Genomic DNA, 24,218 nt, shown 5'->3' with positions numbered 1-24,218 from the left:
GCATAGAGGGTGTGTAGGGGATTTAATGAATTTTTTTCACTATTGTCCCTTCCGTGGTTACACAACCCAAGCAGAGAGTCTTCTGTATGAAGGACTCAATCCTGTTGGTTATGATGGAAAAGCTTTACCAATGAGGGCCATTCAGCATGTCCTGAAGGTGGTCACTCTTCCTTGCCCTCAGACACAGTGTGAGAGACTCTTGAATGCAGTCAGTCAACTTGTGATGAAACTTCTGTCACCAGCACTCAAGCTATCTCCCCTCCAGTTGTTATGGGGTCAGCCATGAACTAGCCTCACCTGTGTGGACAAGGCTGGTGCAAAGGAGGTCTAAGGGCCATTTCTTTGATAGCTGAGTACCAAAAGATTGTTATAAGGTCCTACTAAACCAATGACAGATTGGTCTGGTCAGAAAAGCATTATTCACTACCAGAGCTTTCGGGGAATGCTCAGGCTCCATTAACCTCCGGGGTCTGCCCATCATACCAAATCAGTCATCCCAACAGGAGCAGAACACCTAGCCTGGAATCACAGGAAGTGATGGTCAGCCCATGGTACAGGTGAAATTTCCAATTGCCCAAGCTCAAACTATCCCAGATATTAGATCAAAAGTGTATTCCAGATGTCCTGCTACTGAATATGGAGGTCTGGCATCCTGAGACTACATATCCCAGCATGCACTGCCCTCTCGATCTACGAGAGCACATTCCGAGACCTGTATTGAGGCTGTTTTGCACAAGTCTGTACCTCACCCATTTGCCCTGGGCATGCCTGTTTGCTCTGTCCCTTGTGGCTCCTTGCTGGACCCGAACAAATATTGTGGGGTTTTTTTTGGTGGCCCAGCCAAACTGAAAAATCCTAAATTCCCCCCCGCAAACATTCACTTCAGGCCAAGATTGATTTTTGGTGTTTTCCTCGCTGCAATTAAAAAAAAAAAAAAATCAAATGTAACATTCCAAAGTCATATTTTAAAATATCAAAACACTGGCATTTTCTGATTTTGATTTCCTTTTTTTTTCCCCCAGCCAAAACTATTTGCTGAATTTGCAAATACCATTGATGCCCTACAGAAATTCGTTTTATGGTAAACTTACTGTTTCCCGAAAAACAGAATTTAATTCTGGATTCCAGCCTGCTCTCCTACAGTTGAAAGCCAAATATATTGTAGTAGGATTAGCACTCCCAAATCCTGCTGAGCTTAAATAAAATGATGATTAGTAACACTCCAAGCTATTTAAGGAATTGGCGTGGTTGGCACTAAACAGCTGCTTTTTACTGACCTGTTCAAGTCGACAAATAATGTTATCCCTGCATGGCTATGTAATCATTTTAAATCACCTATTTACTGCACATTATTTGTTCATGTTTAAAGAAACAAATGGTTTGTTCTTTACTTCTGATAGTGGGTATGTTAATTATTCAGCGTTTGTTATTTGTGGGCTATAAAGACTATCTGAATTTATTTTCATTTCTTCTATGTATAAAAGCTGCAGGGTGTACTTTTATGCTCCCGCAGCCAAGAATTTGTGGAATTGACTAATAGTCTATGTTGCATATTTATAAACACGATTATTATTTATTAATGGAGCATTTCAGGAGTAAGTTTATAATCCTGCCACATAATACCAGCCTTTCAAAATGAAACATTCATGTAAAAGAGTCAAACTAGAGCTGGCGTAACAAAGGAATGAGTGAGAATAACTCAATAGTGCGAAAGCACAAGCGGGGGAAAGAGCTTCTTGCAAGGTTGTATATGTTTTAAAAAAGACATGAGAAGTTAACGATAGAACTGTGTCCCTGGAGACTGATTCTGGGACTTTGGTGGGGGTGTAACGCTCTCTCTCACGGTGTGGCCCTTTGCCCCCCTCGAGTGGCCAGACTGTGTATTTGCACTAAAGCATTTAAACCTGGGGCACCAAACCTTTGGCCAGCGGAGGAGTGCATTGGCTGCTCATCCAGGTGCAGAGAGTTCTACTAAGTTTGAATGGAAGGAAACAAGTGGAAGCAGCACTTGTCTTTAACAGAGGGGGGAACTGTTGAGATGACCATTCCTAGCACGCGATGCTGGGTTTTGATACAAGCAATCACGGGGATCAAGATGGAACATTGCATATGGGGAATAATCTTAATTTAAGGGTTTATCCTGCTGCCCGGTGCAGTAGCAGGAGTTCCTTCCATATAAGATGAGTTCAGATCTGGCCACCATTTGTATAAACCAGTACAGTACGTTAAACCAGCATGACCTATAGAACACTGGTTCTCAAACTTATTTAATCGCACCCCCCTTCTGTGTGTCTGGAGTAGTTTATGCCTCTCCCCACCGCACAAGTACCTATACCGATTTAAAAAAATCAACTTGCAACTCTCACTAAATATTAAGCTATCTTGTGCAAGCATTTCTGAGCATAAAACACAGTGGTTGCTCCACATTTTCAGTCCTCAAGTAGCGAAGCAGTATTGTATGTCTTCCTCTTGCTAATTCCTCCATTTGACTTTATGCTGTGTCATGGCCTTATCTTCACTGTTTGTGTGGCTTGCTTCTCAATATCTCCCACCTGTGGTGGTGTGTCACTAGACTCAGTTTCGGCTTCTTTGTTTTTCTCTTGAGGGTTTTTTGTTTTTTTCCTTTCTGTTGCATGAATGAGCCAATGATCCATGGTAATAAGAGCAAAAGCAAAACTGTGGTTGATGCTTACAATCAAATGTTCACACTGTATCGTAGCAAACAGATGAAGGTACAGGATTTGTCTCCACTTACCGTGGATGGATGCTCGATTTAGCATGTCTAGTGAAGACCCGCTAAATCGACTGCCAATCGCTCTCCTGTAGACTCTGGTACTCCATCAGAACGAGAAGCATAAGGTAAGTTGATGGGAGAATTTCTCCAGTCGACCCAGTGTGGCTTAGATACTGCAATAAGTCAACCTAAGATACGTCTACTCCAGCTACGTTATTCATGTAGCCAAACTGAAAAATCCTAAATCTACTCCAGCTATGTTATTCATGTAGCTGGAGTTGCGTAACTTAGGTCGACTTAATCCCGTAGTGTAGACCTGCCCACTGACACCAACAACTTTGTATAATGCTATAATGTCAATATGCACAGTGCCACCTAGAGTCACATGCACAGCACCATCCGAAGACCTGAAATGTCCTGGAGGAATCAGCTTTGCTGGTTATTCATTGCTGTGGGTAAAATGTAGCTTCTCTGCTATGGAAGATTCATGCACCTGTTGGTTAAACTCCCTGCTGACCAGTTATCAATATGGGTGACCAGAAGACATGCTATTTCACTGGGCGCTTCGTTTGAGTAAACACAGGTCTAGTGAGGTCTGGATTTGTCTGAAAGGCAGCGGATACTAGCTGTGCCTGGGCAAAATAAGTCTGCTTCTTGGTGGAACATTTGCCAGAAACAGGCAGTCTAGCGGAGGTGCTGCTGAACGAGCAGATGGCATGTGTGGGGACGTTAGATTTAACATTCTATTAATTTCTGGCCAATGAATCCTTAAGATGCACAAGGTGTTCTTCATACTTACTGTGCTAATTGCTTTTCCCCGTTTGCCTGAGTGGGAATAAAAATCATTGGGCCAGATCCTGCTTTGCTACGCTGGTGTAAATGTGGAGTTATTCCATTGATTTCAGTGACAGCAAGACCCTGGTCTGTATTTTCTATGCCTGGATAAAACACGATCTAGTCGTCTTTTTATACAGCTGTACACGAGACTATAAACAGACACCACGCTGGCAACTGTAGGAAAGATGGTCCAGCAATCGAGTACTCAGGCTCAGGACTTAGTTCCCAGCTCTGTCACAGATTTCCTGGGGGACCTTGGGAAAGTCATTTAACCTCTGTTTCCCATGTGTAAACTAGGGATGTTTTGAAAGTAATTACAAGGAAGAGGCCCAGTACAGTAATGGGGGCCATATAAGAACCTTAGAGACCGAGAGCTTATACAACATGCTCCAGCTGACTTTAAAAAAAACAACAAAAAACTGGCATCAAGCCTCCAAAAACGGGACTGCATGAGGTCCTCCCTGAACAGATCAGACAGGAGGCTCATGGACATACTTTGTGGGCTACATAGACGGTGATGGATCAACTTCCTTCCCTACCAGAAAGAGTGGTTCATGTAAAGGTCCCGTGACCTTCTGCAGAGTTCTGCAGCATGGGCTTGTCACTCCAAAGTCAGTGTTTACAGTTGCTTTGCGGAAAGTGGACTCACTGAGAGGAACTAGATCTCGCAGCAGCAGCCTGGAGCTGTAGGAGGTGAGAAAACCCTCTTTTACATCAAACAAGAGGCTAAAGTGACATTTCATGATCTGTTAGGACATGGTTCCTGCAGTGACCTACATAAACAGACAATATGGGACCAAAACTGTGTCCTGGGAGAAGCTGTGCAGAATTTCAAGCTAGCTGTCATGTCAAGGCACCTCTGTCTGTCCAAGTCTGACCCCTAAAGAGTGAACGGGACCCTTACGCCGGACTGGCTCACCAAGAGCATTCTTCACTGAGACAAACTGAAGCTGGATTGAACCACTTTCCTTCAGCTGACGGAAAGAGGGAGCTAATTACAACTTGTACAAAGAGGAAAGAACTCTGCGTTGGGAGGAGACCTCCCCAACAAGCGTGCATGGCTTTATCCGTGATGTGATTTCTCTCTTTTGGATCCTCAGTCCTGAATCGCTGGTCAGAACAGAGCTTGTCATTTTGATTTCGCCCAACTGTGCAAGCAGGAATAATACTGACGTCAGCAGCCTGTCCCTGAGGCTTTGCTATCTCCTGCTACACTACCAAATACTCAGAGGAGAATTTTAGAAGCCCTGGTTTTGATCATAGCATGGCTCTAGAAGAGTAACTTAACAAGCTGGATGACCTGATCTGGCTGCTCTGATCTGCTGTGTGCACATCACCATGGTATCTGAGCACTCGGAATATTTGCATAACATTCAATCCAAAGGGATGTGGCTTCTCCATTTCTTCTCTGATGGTGCTGTTTGAAGGTACAGAATATTTTTTCCTCTTCATCTTCTCCTTCTTTCTGCTTAACTCCTGGGCGGTGATGTTTATAATCAATGTACTAGTGTCATTTCAGACATCCTGCTAATTCTGAGAGGGGCTGCCGGCCTGGGTTCTCTTCTTGAGGGTGTTTGACTGGGCTTGGGTTCCAGGCTGCATATTTGAACCATTCTGAACAACAAAAGCTATTGCTGGAGTTGGGGTGGCATGGAGGAAGGTGTGGAGACAAGAGGTGGAGGGTAGACTGAAGGGAGTGGTGTGGCTGGCATCGTGGGTGGCAGAAGAACAAAGCAGCGTGGCATAGCAAGCATGGTCTTCAAGGAAACCAGCCTGCTTGCCCTCTGTCCCAGTGCGGAATGAAATCCTCACTCCACTGAAGTCCATGGCAAAACTCCCATTGACTTGGATGGAACCAGAATGTCACCCCTGGAGCTTCCGATACTAGCATGCTCACACCTCTTCTAGATTGATGCACCAGTAGCCAGATCGCTATCCCTTCCACGACTGCCAATTGGTCCAAAGCATGGAGCTGGGTCTTTCCCCATGCCAGGGAGCTGCGTTTGTGTGTCTGATTCCTGAGCTCACCGAATACTCCATTGCTGCCAAAGAAGGCACTCCAGGAAACCTGAGCTATTGGCATTACTGAGCTGCCATGATTGGGTCACCCATCTGCCCTACCCTTGTTCATGCCCTCCGCTTGGGCTACTTTTAGAAAGAGCCAGCACTCGTTATAAAAAATCCATCCACTGTAGCATTTCAATTCTATCCCAAATTTATTATGAAAAAATACGCACAGGGAGTTCTATTTGCATGTGCATATCTCATATCTATAGATCAAGGTCGTGTTTGTGTCTGTCAAAGTAATGTGTAAGCACACAGCGCTTTATAGAAATATCTGTACAGTGTCTCGTTAAGGAGATGGTCATGTCCATCTATTTGAATATAAAGGGAAGCTGGAACTTTCAAGCGTGTGCTTCAGATTATTTTTGGACCGAGAGAACCTCGATCTGGGAAAGTTTCTATTTGAGGCTGTGAAACTAGGCCACCTCTAAGATCAGTGACCTACATTTCCCAGGTTTGGGACTGCAGGCTAATGTAGCAATTGTCGTGCTCCGAGACTCTTCTGCTAATGTCCCTAAGTAGGGATGGGAGTGGGGGAAATCAGTCTTAAAGGTATGACTTAGTGGGCATATTGGGATGTGTTTAACTGGCTAGTGAAAAATGATGAATTTCTCCTGCTGCAGTTCTGTAGCTCCTCTGTGCTCCCCCCCGCCCCGGTTGTGTGTGAATGCACAGAGGTAGTGGAGGATGTCTTGTGTGGGTGATGAGTTGAAAAGGAGACAGTACCATGCCTGGGTCTTGCCAGTATCGCACTGCCCCAACTCCTGAGTATTGCCAGCCCCAAGTATTCAAAGATTATGAGATTGCCTTAAAAAAACAAAAAGAAAAACGTGTTTTAACAATAAATGCATTTGGGATTTTTTTTTAATTTGGCAACTGTTTTTGGAGCACTTGAGGTGTGTGTGTGGGGGGTCGCATTTTCAGACTTTTCTCTACAGCCATGAGGGCTAGATGCCTACATCAAAGAAACCTGAGATTCTCTCATAATCACTTGACTCCAGTAGCTGGGTGGGGCTGTAGGGGGGAAAAACCCATCCAAGAGCATGAGACTCACAAAAAAACTGCGAGATTTGGCAGTGCTGCCTAGCTTCTGCTGACTGTTACACTTAGCTTTAAGCTCAGTGCTGCTGCCTTCCTGGATCTGCTATTCACACAAGTCCAGGAGTAAGTTGTGCAGCTTCAGGACAGCCACTCGATTCAAGCAGCTCTATAGATGGCCCCATTCAGTCTCTGCTCCTGAAGGTGCCAATTCCCAGAGTGAGCATCTCTTTCTGGGGCAAGTTTACAGCAATTTGAATATTGAAGAAAGAGTTCAGGGTGGGATTATTAACTCTGTTTTCAAGCTGCATAGAGGTTTAATATCAGGACATGTACTGCTTTATCGGATGCCTGTGCAATTAGCATCCATTTTAAATGTCCAACCAAAGCAGGTGCTGCTGCTTCAGGGTAACCATGTAGTCTCTTGTGGGGGTCTCCTTAAAGTTGCCGAGGTTATAAGGGGGAACCGGTGCTAAAAACTCCATTTGCCTCCACTGATGTTATTTGAGTGACTAGTGATGATAATTCAATCACATTTTGTATTCCTTAGTGTAAAGTGCTTTATAGAGTTTGGGCCTGAATCTCCTCTGCCCTGAATCCCCTCTGCCCTGCATCTTGTGAAGTCATTTACACAAGAACACAGCGGGTGTCAAATGCAACCATTCTGATGGGCTGGCATTTTTGCACTGATGTAAATGACCAGGCAAGGGAAGGGCAATGGAGAATCGGTTCATCCTGTACAGGGATCACTTTACCAGCCACTGAAATGCAGTCACCTCTGGGGTGGAACTTGGGTGCTATTTTTTTCAGCCTGGTCTCTACAGACCAGGGTCTGTAGGCAAAGAAGGGAAGACTAATGCATGCAGTTGACACTACAGAAGGGCAATCAATGTAGGCAGAATAATTACTAGACTAGGAATCGACCCTGGCCCCCTGCCTTAATGATTCCTATACCACAGGTTTGTATTAATATTTGTGCAATCTAGTCCAGCTATTCTGTTAAAACACCAGACCCAAACAAACACAACCTGCATGTGATTTATCCCCTGCCTGGGTTATTCATTTACTTTGCAAATGCCTCCTCTCTTGCTGTTCGGGGTGAAGTCCTAGCTCCCAGCATTAAGATCCGTTTTAAAATGCTGAACCCCCTACAGATTAATACTCATGTGATTATCACCGTGTCTTTGGTACAGTCGTCTTGATAAGCACTGATTTAATCAGATCAATTAGAGTGCATCTTTAACGCCACAAGGGGAACTGCAAGATTCTGGTACAATTACCTGTAAAAGAATAAGAGCTAGTTCTTATTTTGTGCTTTCCGGCCATTGATTTCAAGTGCATTAAAAAAACTAGACGAGCATCACGCTGTCCCCATTTAACACACAGTGGAACAGCAGCACCCAGATGTTATCTGCTCAAGGTTACATGACGTGTATTTAAGGACCAGCTAATAGTGGCGGTCAGGAATTTGCCATCAAATTTTTTTCTATGGAAAAATGCAGTTTTTGCAAAATTGACATTGTCTGCAAGAAGACTTTCAGGTTGGCCAAAATTTTCCAACTGTCCATCAAGAAAATAAAAATATTTTATTTCAAGTCAGGTTGACTCAAATTGAAATGTTTTGTTTCAGGTGTGTTCAGCTGAGACGCCATGTGCCCATGGCTTTAGGGTGGGGGGTTGAACCACAGAGTGCATCATGGGAGTCACATGACCACAGTGTATCCTGGGAGATGTAGTCCAGCTGGGGAACCTGGCCAATAGAGGAGAATGGGAACATGAGGCATCTGAACTACAAATCCCATGAGGCATCACACCAACTCGAAGGGACATAAATTAGTGTCAAACCTAGCCAAAATAAAGCATTCTGACATTTCTGGAATATTTTTTGGAACTTTTCTGTTGTATGAAAAATTGATACTTTTGTCCTGATTCCAGATGAAAAGAGATGTTAAAAGAGCAGAATTTCCTGTAGGATGAAAATCCAATTTTGTCCTGAAAACACATGTTGAAACATCAGATTTTCCTGCAGGATGGCAATTCTGATTTTTGAGGAGCTCTACTGGCCAGACTAGGTGTTGCACAGCCTTCTACTGGGTGGAATTGGAACTGCACACATGCTGTGTACTGCTAACAACTCCTGTCTCTCCAGAGGCTCTTTCAGCAGTAAGGTCTCCACTGTTGCCCTGAAGTTCTGAGTGGCCAAACTATGCAGCCTAATGACTACTGGGTGGATTCACAGGAGGATACAGATTTTCTTACAGTGCATGTGTGGTTGATGCTTGCTAATGCAAACTGTCATTTTGCGTGAATCTCAAACTGTCTCCCCGCTCCTCACCTATGGCTTAGTAGTAGGCTTGGAAGGCTTTGATATTTACAAATGCTTGCTGATAAAAATCAATTTCACTGTATGTACACACAAACTGGTGAAAACCATATTTCTGTCCATAATTGAAATGTACAGATAGGCAAAGTAAGGGAAATGCTGCTTGAGAACTTATGAGAGTTTGGTTTAAGGCTGTTTACTTTTGTATATTTTGATAATTATTGACTCATCCACATCCGCATTGCTGGTCCCCTCCATAAATTTCCCACAACTATGAAAATTTAAATCAACTGGGAAAAAAACCCACAACCCTTTAACCGCTTCATTCTGTGCAACAGTGAAAATTGAAAACTGGAAAAGAAAAAAAAAAAGCTTAAATAAACATTGATATTATGTTGAAATTATAAAAAAATTGAATTCTGCCAAGCCTACTTATTAATGAGATGAGACCAGTCCAAGACTTCATTATTTTTTCTCAGTGCATTATGAAATACTATAATAAATAATTAAAATGACTGCTGTCAAAACAAATGGCCCAAGTCCACTTTGGCAATGCTGTGAAACGTTATCCTTCTGGTCTTGTGGTTTGTTATTGTGTATTGCATACTACTCAGCAACTTATAGTGTCGAGTAATTGGCAACGAGTTTCCCAGTTGTTAGTTCAAATTAGTGAGGCCCTGATGACACAGAGAATGGTGACACCTGGCTGTGGAGAAAGTTTCAGTCTGACCCTTGATGCAGTCAGAACAGTGGTTCACTTTACTCATATTTTTCGGAAAGAGATCCAAAGACAGAACAGTTACATAACAGTATCAACTCCAAGTGACTGTGTCTTTTGCAATCAGAGAATGTTCTTTTCATTTGAATCTACAGCTTCCTATTGATGGAATATAGTGATATTTTAAATCACCTTGACTTTCTTTAGCCTTTTGCTCTCTTGAGCCACGTGTCGCACCTTAAATCCTAGACACTGTTCTCTTTGTGCAGGTCCCAGCCATTTCTTTTGCTCCACTTGGGCTTGGTGCAGTGGGTGTTCGGGATCACTGGCTCCATTGTTGACACAGTTTCACCAGAAACGTGGGAGTCAGGGGACTGAGTCAACAGCAGCAAACAAAACTTAGTGTCAGAAACGCAAAGCAAAGCGTCATATTCGTCCAGGGAACATGAGGGGCTAGAAGCAATTAAAAGGCTCTTGTTGGGAAAGCAGCAGGTGTCTCTGACAAGACCTGTCAGCCCTTGCAGAGCTTGCTCTCTCCCTCCCTTTTCACACCATTGTTTCTCCATCTTTCATCCCACGTAGACGCTACCTGGCATCAGCACTTGGCAGCTGTGGCCATTTCACCGCTATTCCCCTTCATTTCAGACCCGTCGCTTCATGACACCTTCTTGATCGCAGGACTCCCAGTTCCTCCTCATCACTGCAGGCAAACATGAAGAGGCAGAACTGATGAGAACAATGGGGCAAAGGGAATAGCGGCCAGCCAAGCTGCAACTCATTCAGGACAGCAATTTTCCCCCAAGCCAGGTACTTTTCCCCTGAGAGGCGTCTCACTTTCCCATGCTGAAATGGTTTCCGAGGGTGAGGGACCAGAGCCAGGAGCTGTGTCGGAGGATTTGTTTTGTGGGGGAGGGAGAAGACATACGGCCTCACCCATGCCTTCAAGAGGCTCCTTCTCTTACGCCATGCAGATAGTCTGAGTCATAAGCAGAGCTCAGCAGTGATCAGGAAGGCCCAGCAATGTTGCCAACTCTCACAATTGTATTGTCAGTCTCCTGGAATCATGGAAATGTAGGACTGGAAGGGACCTTGATAGGTCGTCTAGCCCTGCCTCCTGCATTGAGACAGGACGAAGTATTATCTCCTAGACCAGCGTTTCTCAAACTGGGGTCTCCCAGGGTATGCCCTGGGGGTCCATGGGCCCTGCTGATCAGCTCCTCCCCCTCCCTCCCAGTGCCTCCTGCATGCTGGGGAACAGCTGTTCAGCGGCCTGCAGGAGGTGCTGGCAGGGAGAGGGAGAAGTGAGGATGGGGTGCGCTTGGGGGAGGGGGTGGAAAGAGGCGGGGAAGAGGAGGGGCAGGGCTGGAGTGGGGAGTGGAGCCTTAGGGGAAAAGGGTGGAATGGGGGCAGGGCCTGGAGCTGAGTGGGAGGGTTGAAGGGTCCACAACAAATTTTAAATCAAAATGAGGGTCCTCGGGTTGCTAAAGTTTGAGAACCACTGTTCTAGACCATCCCTGACAGGTGTTTGTCTAACCTGTTTTTAAAAACCTCCAATAATAGATACTTCTCTAAGTAATTTGTTCCAGTGCTTAACTACCCTGACAGAAAGTTCTCCTTAATGTCTAATCTAAATCTCCCTTGCTGCAGTTTAAGCCCATTACTTCTTGTCCTATCCTCAGTGGTTAAGGAGAACAATTTATCACCCTCCTCTTTATAACAACCTTTTACGTACTTAAAGACTATTATCAGGGCTCATCTCCAGACTAAACCAACCCATTTTTTCCCAATCTTCTCTCATAGGTCATGTTTTCTAGACCTTTAATCATTTTTGTTGCTGTCCTCTGGACTTCCTCCAGTCTGTGTACATCTTTCCTGAAGTCTGGTGTCCAGAACTGGGCACCATATCCCAGTTGAGGCCTTACCAGCACGGAGTTGAGCAGAAGAATTACTTCTACGGGGTTGCTTACAACACTCCTGCTACTACATCCCAGATTGATGTTTGCTTTTTTTGCAACAGTGTTACACTGTTGACTCATCGTTAGTTTGTGATCCACTATAACCCCCAGACCCTTTTCTGCAGTATGCCTTCCGAGGCAGTCCTTTCCCACTTTGTATTTGTACAATTGATTAGTCCTTTGTAAGTGATGTGTAGTACTTTGCATTTGTCCTTATTGAATTTCTCCAGTTTGCCAAGACCACTTTGAATTCTAGTCATGTCCTCCAGCTTGGTATCCTCTGCAAACAGTGTACTTTCTATGCCATTATACACAATTTCTGAAGATATTGAATAGAACTGGACCCAGGCCAGATCCCTGCACATCCCCACTCAATATGCCTTTCCAGCTTGACTGAGAATCATTGATGATTACTCTGTGTCCGGTTTTCCAACCAATCGTGCACCCACCTTATGCTAGGTTAGTCTAGGCTATTTTCCCTAGTTTGTTTATGAGAAGGTCATGTGAGACTATCAAACGCCTTACTAAAGTTGAGATATATTACTTTTATTTTGGGTGTGTTTCTTAAAGCCCCAGCTCCTGGAGCCATGTGATTATGTGAGACTTTTTGGGGGGGGGTCAAAAAAGCTGACGAAGTAAGTTCCTCATGGTTGCAGGAAAAGGCTTGAAAATCTGGCTCTGAAAGGTGAAAAAGAACCAACATTTAAAAAAAAAATCTCATGATTTTTAAGCCACTCTTATGATTTTGGAGGGGGGGGGGTCAGACTCATGGCTTTTGAATGCGTGGGGTTGGCAATACCACAGTCTTAATAAGGGATAGCTGTGCAGCTTTCCCCTGGTCATCTTCCCTGCTGATTGAGAGGAGCTCTGAAATGGTTTGGGCAACAGGTGCATTCTGGGATACAGTGGGAGGGACCATGGGATTTTGATCTTTCCTCTAGCCTCTGGGATGTATCCCACAATCCACTGGGAAAACTGGCTCGCATGCCATGAGCCTGGAAGCAGAGCCAGGAGTTCTGGGATACCTGTCCACATTACAGTTGATGCAAGACATAGCTTAGAGCACACACAATGGGCTGGGTTACATTGATGTAAGCTGTATCAGTGCAATTTTTGTTCCTAGCTAAGTCCTCCCCGCTTGGACTAGGAGTGGGGGAGGATTTGTCTTCAGCTGATACGTCATGTGAAGTATTGGCTGCTGTGGAAGGCAGGATGCCAGTCTGGACATCCCAACGGTTGATGACCACTCCTAAGCTCCTGTGTTTAGTGCTTTTAATTTGAGCTGGTTTGTGGATTGTGTAGCTTGGGCTGATCTCCGCTGTTCACTGCAATGCTACAGATAGCTTGGGGCTGAGCCCAGCTGCTCTCAGCATTGGGTGTTCCATGAATATCACCCTCTCTCTACCATGGGAAAGGGCCAGCAGTGGTCGTAACACAGGCCAGGGAGTAGGGCACAGGTAGGGGAGCCAGCAGGCCTGGGTTCAATTTCTGGCTCGGCCACTAACTTGCTGTGTGACCTGGGGCCAGTCACTTGGGATGAAATGTTCAAACTCGGGTGCCTGACTTTAGGCACCCAACTCAGTATTTTGACACTTAAATAAGTTGTTCTCAGAGGTGCAGAGCACCTGCAGCTCCCACTGAAAATCAGGCTCTATATTTAGGCCTCTCTATATGGATTTGGGTGCTTTAGGAATGAAAATTTTGGCTAAAACCCCTCTGGGCCTCAGCATCTTCCAGCTGTACAATGAGGGTAATGATACTGACCCTCCCCGCCCCCAGCCCCGTAGAGTGCTCGGAAATCTATGTCTGAGAAGCACCGTGCACGTTCCAAGCATTTAGGAGCCCAAGTCCCATGGACAGTCAGTAGGATTTCCACTATTAAATGCCTGGGGTGCTTTTGAAAGTCTCTAAAGAGACTAGTTTCAGGCCTTGTACCTCATTGCCATAGCAGCAGTGAGAGCGCTTTGCTGGGATGCCAGCCTGACGCTCCCCCCAATCAGTAAATAAGCAGGAGTTCTCCAGCCCAGGCTGTAAGCTGCCAATGGAACTTGGCCTCCCTCAGCTCCGGTGCTCTCTGTACATAAGGCAGGGTGATTCTTTCTTCCAGAATTAGCATGACTTCGGGGAGGGCATCCTACCACGTGAGTGGCTGATTGAACTTATTTCTGTGTGGAGGTGAGTGGCGGATCCCGCTGGCTTCTCTTCAAGGAACATCCCAACAGAGTGCCTTGTTCCGTTTCCTTTCCCTTCAAGGAGCCGGCTGAGCCTGTCAGGTAGCTTTCAAATGCCAGGTCCTCCGGGACTTGTTAAAATACTTCATCGATGCCCCTCTTCCTCTGCAGAGCTGCCCTTTCGCTCATCTGTTCTATGGCTACCTGACTCGGATCGCTTCGGCAGAAAGGTTTCCATAGTGATCTGAGATTCAGCTCAGCCGCCCCGCTCAATAAACAAATAAATTCCAGCTGCTGTATCTTATTAAGTGTTCCTTTTAAAGGACCCAGTGTGAGGCCAGCCAAGGCCAGGGGTCACCCACATTCAGCGAGGCAGGTTTGTGTCCCCAAGACAGTTCGGTTGTCTGAGGGTCGTCTGCCAACTCATGCTGCTTCCTTGCTTCTCCTTACCCCTTCACTGCGCCCTTTATGCCCAGGTAAAATGGTCAGATGTTAGTGGTGGTAGTAGCATTGGAAACACCTCTCTGCAAAATGTCAATCTGCCTTGCCAAAAGGATTTTTTTGCAGCGCTAATCTAAACTGTGCTGTCCAATGTCAGAAGTGGCCGTATCATGAGGATCTGTCAGAAGCCCTAATTGGATGGGTATTCAATGGGGGGTTTTTTTTTTGGTTGTTTTTTTATCCTCGGGACTCTGTTTTTGCAGAGATTCTCATTAGCTTTGAAAATTTAATCTTCTTTTAAAGTACCAGCTTAGTGCCCCTCGCTCCTCAGGAGCTGCTCAGAGGCACACCGGCGACTGGTGCCTTGCATGATAGCTCTTTGAATTCCCCCTGCAGTTAGAGAGCAGATCCACAGGCAGGATCTCAGCAGGAGCAATGAGTGCAATTTCTGTCCGTGGCTCTCGCTACTAAAGGGAAGTCTAACTATCACAGGGAAACCAAACCAAACCTCTCTGAAGAAGCAAATTGCAGTCCTGACTCTACCGGCTGCAGAGCAGCAGCCAGACCCTCTCTCCAGTGGGGCATAAATGCATGTGATGCTGCCATGTCTTGTATTCATTTCATTGAGAGGGAATGGAAAGGGATTTCTGAGTACTCAAAGTCAAAGCTAAGGTTTGGTCCCATCGTCAAGGCCAACAGGGTAGGTATAGCGGTTGGGAGAGATGGTGGATGGGCAGGAGGAAGGCGCCTTCTCATGAGACCCTGGAGCACAGAACATGCCATGCACATCAGGCATCCGATGCATATTTCTAAGACTCCCATCGGTAAAGTATTTGGCCATCACTAGGGAAAGGTGAAGATAAAAGGGTCATTCCCAGATGGTCAGCAGCTATTTACCTGCTGCAATATTTACTATGCCATTGTTATAAGAGAGCCAGAGTCTGCAACAATCACAATAATATAATAGTTGTTAATAAATGGCAAAGACCTGGCAACCTCACCATGGTGTACAACTTTCCTTGTCTCTTCCAAATGGGCAAAGATCCCTCCTCTGCTTTCTGAAACAGCCTCTCTGGGCCTCATTAGCTTCCTGATTTCGATCAAACCCTCTCTCTTCCCTTGGGACTGGGACAACTTCTAACTCCCGTGTCTACGCTCTGGGAAGTATCTGTGGCTGAGAATGGGTGCAGAAGAACTTGGTTTAAATGCAGAGGTGGCCACAGACAAACATGAAATGCCATTTCATTTCAGAAATCAGAGCTGAGCAATCCATAAACCAACCCAACCCAAATCATACCCCCTGCTGTCCATCAGACATATCCACTGCATTGCTGTCTGTCTCAGCTCCATCTCAATCCCAGATCCTCCCTCCAGCACATAGCACAACCTGCATTACGTTGCTGGTATAGACGGACCCAGACTGTAATTGGTTATAAAGCCCTCAAGTTATTGTCTCTGATGGGGTGTACAGACAGGATCCTGCATGCCACTCCATTGTGCACCAAATGGTTTGTAAGAGAAAGACCTCTCAGAAAGGGTGTCTGCCTCCGTATGAAATAATATCAAGTGCTGTATAAATGAGCCCTCTTTGATGTTCTTGCCTAAAAAAACGGACGGCAGATGATTTTTTAAAAACATTCTGGTTTTCCAAACCAGCTTTTTATTGCATTTTTTAATTGCAATCTCAAGAGTGCCATAAAAAACCACATCACAGATGCAATTGTTTCCATTACCTATTTCACAATTAAAAACCCACCGATAAATGGAACAGACCCCCTGCCCCCGATCAGCCTCCTTTGCCCCCTCCCTCACACAGGCTAATAAAGGACCCACAGTGTTAATAAATCCGTTAGCCAAGAAATGGTTTCTGTTCTGACACCCATGTAACACCTTCTCTTCCCCGTCTCTATCCCTAATTGCATTTCGTTTAAACACACATAATTACTGAAATGACTTCTTCCAAAAATAAATGGTGCGGTATTCAGAGCTGCCTCGCTTCTCAGCATTAGGGTTGTTTTCAGCCAAGAAATCTATGCCTTTCAGCTCTCTCTTGGCAAGTTCAGGTGCAGGCCAAAGCACTTGTGATTCTTCCCCACCAATACAGTCCTAGAAAAAGAGCTAGAAAACCAGGAGCTTGAGAGACACAATGGTCACAAACCATGATGCTTGCTCAGTCATTAAGCATTTGTTGTGGTGCCTTAAATCAGCAACCTCAACAATTCATCGGGTCTCAAGCCAGAAATAAGGGTGCTGGAGGAAATCAGACCAGAGTAATTTCCCCAAACTAAAGAGCTAACATACATGACAATGAATTAGGTGGATTGAGGTTTACCAGCTGGCTATGAAAGTGCGTGGGGGCTGGCACAACAGTCCTCACACCTAGGGGTGGCCCAGATGGCCGCCCATGGACTTCAATGAGTTGTCCCCTGCAATTCTACAAAGACCCCTTCAATGAAAATTTTCCAACCTGGATTTCTAAAAATCAGGCTCCAAACGCCCCCCCAGTCTTTCAAGTGGCGGTGCAATCTGCACAGACTGTGGGTGAAATCCAGGCTCCATTGAAATCAATGGGAGCTTTATCACTGAGTTCGATGGGGCGAGGATTTCACCCTGTGTCCCAGTATGGACTGGCTTCTCAGTGCAAGATGCTGCACTGCATGCTGGGACCTGTAGTCTTTGTAGCCTCTGCATTAAAGGTAAGAGTGGCTGCAACCTGGTCCACTGTTTTGCACACTGGGCATACCTGTAAGGCTCCTGGCCAGCAGGCTCCTCAGTTGAACAAAATTTGTCTGCCCTCGAGTATGTCCAGAAACAGAGGAGCTTCAAGAATGCCCTGCTCAACTCTCCTCTTGAATTTGCGATTGAAGCCTTCCTGACTGGTGCTTGAAAGCCTCTGTAACTCTGATCACAGATGGAGCTGACATGCCACATTATTGAAGTTGAAGGTCACAGCTTAGTTTCTGGGGAATAATAGAGTGAAATAATTTGATAGAGACCACCTAGATTTTTATTTTTTAAATGTTCTGTTCCTTCAAGGGTGCTGTTGAACATACAACATCCAGCCACCCCCATAACTAATTCATTATTATGTGCCAAGCGGGTGCCTCTAAAATCAAATAGGGTACAAATGATGGGTGTTTAGTGCCATTACTTTCAATAGTTTTACACAATATTTAAATCATTGGCTCTCCCCTCTTGTTTTGGAGGAATACCAAAGCTAGATGAATGTATTAGCATTAAAAGTCATTCATGGGGCCTGGCCAGGCCCGCCTAGCAGATGGAGGCCCTTATGTTTTGGCATTGCACCCATATGGAAGACTAATATGCAGTCCAGGAATAGAATGTGTTATTTCTCCTCTTCCTAGCAATCGCCAATCCAAAGGCTCTTTCAAGTCAAGCAAGTTCATCTGGACCTTGTACAGCAGGATGCTGCAAGACTGAGGGTTCAGGCATCATATTTTTCTTTTTTGTAGTTGATATTAAACTGGAAGCCTAAATTGCAACACTTCCTTGAACACAGCATGTCAGGTTTTGATCGTGCCATTTGAAAAGCTATAACAGGGCAGGGGGTGGGCAAACTTTTTGGCCCGAGGGCCATATCTGGGTATGGCAATTGTATGGCGGGCCATGAATGCTCATGAAATAGGTGGTTGGGGTGTAGGAGGGAGTGAGGGCTCCAGCTGGGGGTGCGAGCAGAAATGAGGAGTTCAGGGTGCAGGAGGGGGCTCCAGGCTGGGGCGTGTGTGTGAGGGCTCCGGCTGGGGGTGTGGGCTCTGGGGTGGGGTTGGGGGTGCAGGAGGGTGCTCTTGAAGCACCGGCACATTCCCTCTCCGACTCCTATGAGGAGGCGCGGCCAGGTGGGTCTGCACTCTGACACGTCTGCAGGCGCCATCCCTGCAGCTCCCATGGGCCTTGGTTCCCAGCCAATGGGAGCTGCGAGGGTGGTGCTTGGGGCAGGGGCAGCGTGCAGAGCCCCCTGGCTGCCCCTATGTGTAGGAGCTGGAGAGGGGACATGCCGCTGTTTCCGGGAGCCACGCGGAGCCATGCCATTCGCAGAGTAGAGCGAGCCCCAGATCCCACTCCCCAGCGGGAGCTTGAGGACTGGATTAAAATGTCTGAAGGGCCGGATGCGGCCCCCAGGCTGTAGTTTGCCCACTCCTGAGCCAGGGGTTCAAATCAGCCAGAGGCCACATAGGAACATGGAGTGTTACTTCAGCCCCATCTCGAGTGGGACCTTCTCCAAACAACCCTGCAGCTGGATACATACCACCGTGACCAGCAGGCTTTAGTCACTGGAGACTCAGAACTGGCATAGCAGGGGGTGTTGCATGTCTGTCCATTCCCTGTCTGTACCTAGCTCTATCAGGCCTTATTATTCATGATCACTTCAAATGATAGGGCCAGCTCCTGAGCTGGTGTGAATTCACTGGTGCTATGTCTGGTTGCACCAGCTGAGGATCTGGTCCATACACTGTTCTTTTTTGCTGAATGCAGTGACTGAATTGTGTCTGTTACTGTACGGTTCACGGAAGAGGAAGAGGTGGAGGTTTCTGCAGCCGAGTTTTAACGAGGATAGTATTTTAATCTCAGGGCATGAAAACCCTTATGACTGTACTCAGCCAAAACTCCGCTCCCACTGACACCAAGTAAGGATTGCTGCATGTGGCCCGTTAACCCATATGCTGCACCGTACATTAGGGTCCAGGAAATGTTACCCTAAAGATATGTCTAATAGTGAAATTGCTCCCAGGTACCTGCCTTCATGAAACAAGGACCAAGAAGCCCGCTGGTCTAACCAGCCCCCAGGAACCATGGTGGTGGTGGAAAACTCCTTCCATGCTGGCTGGGTGTACGGGCTGCGAGGGGGCAGGGGTAGGGATGAGCCTGGGTAGCTCACACTCCCTGCAGGCTCACTCCCAGGGAGCACGCTCTGGATGATGTCATCCTGTATCCCTCATAGAGCGCAGGTGGATGTCTCCCCGTTGCCATGGGAACCTGCTGTTTTGAAATCCTGCTTCCAGAGGGGCAGCAGCAGGAGCTGAGCAGGTAACGGTTCAGGCTGCGCCCCCGTTCTGCCGCACCCTGCTGCCCCGCGCCAGGGTGGGAAGGGGGCGGCCTGCGGGTCAGGGTCACCGTAGCCAGTCTGTGGAGCAGGGGATGGTTTAGGGAATGGAGGATTTCTTGCCCTGTTGTCCTTTGTTCTGTATTGCGGGGGTTAGCGCTAGCTGGGAAGGCGGGGGCAGTTGGGGGGCCTGGAGGGTGCTGCTGCTGTTTCCTGGCTGGCTGTGCGCTCGGGAAGGAGCTCAGTCAAAGCTCACTCTCATCTTCCACAAGGTGAGCTTTATTACTGTCACCCTTGGGAAGGGCCAAGGTGGAGATGATGCCCAGAGAAGATCTCTCAATACTGTGGCCCTGCAGTGTCCTATGGGAAGCTAAGAGACAGGAAGGCCGTTAGGGTAAGGTAGCCACTGAGAAGTTCCCAAGGTGAGAAAACAAGATTGAAAAACAAGATTTCATGGTGCCGGGGGCGGGGGGGGGGTGAGATTACTGGGGAATCCTGCCATGTTTGACCAGAGACAAGTGCAGATCATTTGCCCTTGTGCTGGACCTTCTTTGACCCTACATGGTACAAGGTACTGGTACCGTGTTCTATGAGTAACAAAGCTTTGGAGTGCTGCAGTTACTAGATGGGCAAACAAACCACGGAGAAAACCCTCACTCAAAGCTGTGGCAATGCTGGAAAAGGCAGCAGCGGGCAGAGAGTTTCATGAATGGTTGGTGTGGCGTGTACAGAACCTAGACCTCAGAAGCAAGATGTTCAGTGTTGGCTGTAAGGATAAGCTCACTTCTGTCAGTCACACATTTATCACCAGCTAGAGAAGCTCGTTGGGAATGAATGCAACCCGGCTACTTGCTACCAGGAGCTGCTGGCGACACAGTCACACAAACAACTTTGTCACCTAACAGCAGCCAAGAACAGCCAGAAACCAAATCCCATCGAAAATGGTTTCAAGCATTGGAGGCCACATGATCACTGTGAGTGTTATTGGAGCAGAATATGTGGTCACTTGACCAAAGCCTAGGAGGGTCCACAGGCAAGAAACAGGTTCAGCAACCTAGAGGATTGGTACAGCTTCCAGTGAACTGCAGCCAATATTTGGACACGCCGGTTGGTGGAGGAAGCAAGGCTGTGCCAGGAGCACAGGGCCAATTCTGTAAGGAACTGGTTTTGCCTCATGTCCATGAACCCAGGGCTGTGTGCAGGCTTCCTAGGTACAGGGTCAGATCCTTGGAATGACTGTGAACCCTGGTGGGTTTTTTTTCAGTGGTGCCCTGTATTATGTTGTTTCTGGCCTGAAACCTGTCATGTACAGTGCCGGTAGTGGCTGCTTTGTAGAACTGCCTAGGACACATGGTTAAAGCCTATTGGAGCTGCCAGGAAGCAGGATAAATACAGATGATTGCAAATTCAGAGAACCCTCCACACAGTCCTGTACTGGCTTCACAGGGGAAGGTTTCCTCCAACAATCGGCATTTCCTTCAGGGTGCTGCATTACTTTAGTCATTGCCTGATGGCATAAGGTATTACACTATCACCAAAAATATTAAGGGAGGGTACCAAGGAGCAGTGCTCCAGGTCCCCTCACACCTTAATAAAGCTAAAGCTTTTTTGTCCCTGATAAATTACACTAGTTTTGCACTCAATCAGTGCTCTTGCTGCAGTCCATGTGAGAATCATTGTGGAAAGGGGCTTTCTTAGGACCAAGCTACTGCAGACATCTCTAGTAGCCAGTTAAGCAGCTAAACACGGTCTTCCACCCCAGTCTTCACTTCTTAAGGCCCTATATTGCAGTTATATTGGCATCTTATGGTTCAGCTGTTGGGTCAGGGACCAAAATAACTCTTAAAATGAGATTGATCTGACCAGCGGTTATTCTCAGGTGGAAAAGGAGCTTATTTTTGGAATCATTAGATGTCATGATTGCCCCAGTTCATCCTGGTCAGGGATTACATCACTTTTTTTGGTTACAATTTGGGGGCTCCTGAAAAAGAAGGGCTGCTTCTGACCACAGCCTCCCTCCATTGTGGGGCACTGTTGCTGGTAGCATAGGGTTGTGATATGTGCTATCAGAGAGGAGAAGGCAGATGCAAGTATGGTTATTTGGGCTCCCCCAATGGAATAACCCCACTCAGTGGGTGGCCCTCAGGATACATCTGTAACAGTTGCAGAGATTTCCTAAGCCCGCATCTCAAGATATGGTGGGATCCACAGTGAAAAACTGATTGAGGACGGCTGGATTCATGAGACTCCCTTGTGAGCCTACTGGAATTGTGGAAGCCCAGGTCTCTTTGCTGTAGATAAGAGATCTTCAGTATGGATTGGAGATGGGAATTGTAGGCCATGTCACGACCCCTGGGCTGTACCTGAGGTAAGGATGGCTGTAGCCTGCTCCATTATGTGTGGCAAATTGCCTATGTAGCCTTCAGCTGGGCAAAATTTGGATGCCCTTGGTGTATTGCCTGGAAAGCTAATAATTGTCATGTCCTTTTACTTTTCCTTCAGGTGAGGTGGATCCAGTATCCTCGAGCCCTGCAACCATGGACAGAATGACTAGGGAACGACCCTTGACCAGACAAGAGAAGGTGAAGATTGTGAGCAGTCTCTTGAAGCAGGCCCTGCCTGATGAATTCTGCGAGGCCTTCAGTGATCTGCGCCTGCTGGTGGGCGACGACAGCCTGATGTGCCTGGAAGCTGCCTCCCTCTGTGCCCTGCACAACAAGCTCTACTTCACCCCGGTCATGAGGAAGGAGTGTGAGGTGCTGCTGACCCGCCACAACGAGCTGGAGGAAAAACACTTCCTTGACTCCCAGAGACAGGTCTCTTTCAAATTTGACCACATGAGGAAAGAGGCAAGTGGGTTTCAGGCTCACCCACAGGAAGATGAGAAAGGTGAGGCATGGAGAAGGGCCCTCTATGAGGGCCTGAAAGCATACGTCAGCAGCCACTATACTGGGGGGATTTGCAGTGTCTTCATCAAGGATACAGCCATCCGGAAAATCCTCATCGCCTGCATTGCGGGTCGTCTGCACCGGCCCTCCGCCTTCTGGAATGGCCTGTGGAAATCAGAGTGGACTTTCACCCTGACTCCCACTTCTACTTCCACCCAGGTGGCCGGGACCATCATGGTCCAGGCTCACTACTTTGAGGACGGCAACATCCACTTGACAGTGTGCAAGGATGTGGCAGAGAGTCTGCCTGTCACCACTGAGACCCAGACCTCCCAGGACTTTGTGAAACTGCTGGAGCATGCAGACAACCAGTTCCAGGATGGGCTGATGGAAGAATACCAGAGGATGAGCAATACCCACTTGAAGGCTTTCCGAAGACAGCTGCCCATCACCCACAGCACGATTGACTGGGGGAAAATAGTGACAGCTAAGATAGTGGCAGCACCTGCTGTCCAATGAAAGGCCAGTTTGTATGAGATATCTGAATAAAGTGTTCAGGGAAGGGAGAAAGTACTAAATACCCAATAAAATAAATAGAGAAAAGAAAAACTGAAAAAAAATCAGAGAAAATGAAGGACAGGAAGAGTTCTGTGGTGCCAGGATATGGGGCACTCTCCTGGGAGGTTGGGACATCCAAGTGGAGGTGTTCTGCTGACCAGCGCTGAGCACAGGATAAGCGCTCACACAGATCAATAAGCAGTCACATTGTGTGTCAACTTGTTGATAAAGTGGAGCGACCAAATTGATGAGTGGGCTGTAGAGAGAGTGTGATTTAATGATAGCGGGCAGGTGCTGTCCAGTGCTCTGTCTCCCCACCTCTCAGGCCTCTTCAGTACATAAGACCATAGTTATATAGTACACTCATTCTCAGTGACTAGCTTATTAGCATATCATAACTTAAACAATCTCTCTTCCCAATCCCTCAGTGGGACATGGTTCTTCCTTTCTGTGGTCTGGCTGCTTTGCCCTTTCAAGCCATCTTTCTCTTCTCAGCCTCCTTCCGGACAAATAGAGTTTCTCAGTCTCCCATTAGACAAACACAATTCCTCCTTCACAAAGTCTGGTCTTCAGTCATCCACAGACGAACATACAACCTCAGGCTCTCCAGCTCGTCTCCCAACTCTTGTCCCTTTAGAGAGTCATGGAGTTTCCCAGGACTCTTTTCAGGCTGCTCCTAGAAGCAGGCTGGTAAGCCTTCACTCAGGACCTCGGTCCCAGCTCACTCCCCCGGCTGCTCCTGACTGCCAGTTCTCACGTCTTCCTCCTGGTGAAGCAGACTTAACTTCTGAGTCTATAATCACTACCTATTATATTCTTTATGCACTCATATATACACACTCCACCTACTATATTCCTCATACACCATAACCCTGCTCTATATCCGTAGACATTAGTTGGGCTTTTTTAATGTTACCCCATGTCCCAGCACTCTCCCTAACCCCTTCATAGTATATTCTGTCACCTGAAAGCATTTAAATTCTTCATCAAAATCCTTTTCTGGGAACACGCCCTGCATTCCCCTATCTGGTGATCAACTGTTTCTTTAACATTCCATATGTTATATAACCCCTTTTTGTGTCTAGTCAGTAACTATAAATCATCATCAAACCACATTCTTCCTTTTAGTCCTTTGGAGTAGCACATTATCCTCTGTTTTGGGGCATACTTCATAAAACCTTCCTCTTCTCTCCTTGGTCCACAATTCTTGCTATTCCTTTTTTAACTAAACTTTTAAATTCCTGCTTACTCAAAGGAATCTTTAGATCAATTTCTCAATTTTTAAAGCATTTTTTCTCTTCCATTTCATTGCCAGGTATCCCAGCGTGTGCTGGAATCCATGCTACTATTATGTTCACACTCAAGCATGCTAGCATTGTTGTTAACAACATTTCATTTATTAGCTCACTTCTGCTTTCTGAGACACCCC

General features: G+C 46.5%; 1 protein-coding gene across 1 annotated transcript; it reads left to right on the top strand.

Annotated features, from left to right (window-relative positions):
* Window positions 1–2,606: 2,606 nt before the first annotated feature.
* Window positions 2,607–23,131, top strand: LOC141995355 (F-actin-capping protein subunit alpha-1-like). The gene is made up of 2 exons (XM_074966507.1): window positions 2,607–4,998; window positions 21,846–23,131. Exons 1-2 carry the CDS (start codon window positions 4,983–4,985, stop codon window positions 22,748–22,750), a joined length of 921 nt encoding a protein of 306 aa, XP_074822608.1. The 5' UTR covers window positions 2,607–4,982; the 3' UTR covers window positions 22,751–23,131.
* The last annotated feature ends 1,087 nt before the right edge of the window (window positions 23,132–24,218 follow it).

The sequence above is a fragment of the Natator depressus genome, chromosome 10 (genome assembly GCF_965152275.1).
Source record: "Natator depressus isolate rNatDep1 chromosome 10, rNatDep2.hap1, whole genome shotgun sequence".
NCBI lineage: Eukaryota > Metazoa > Chordata > Testudines > Cheloniidae > Natator > Natator depressus.
Note: the sequence above shows the minus strand (reverse complement) of the source record. Positions and strands in the feature narration are given on the sequence as shown.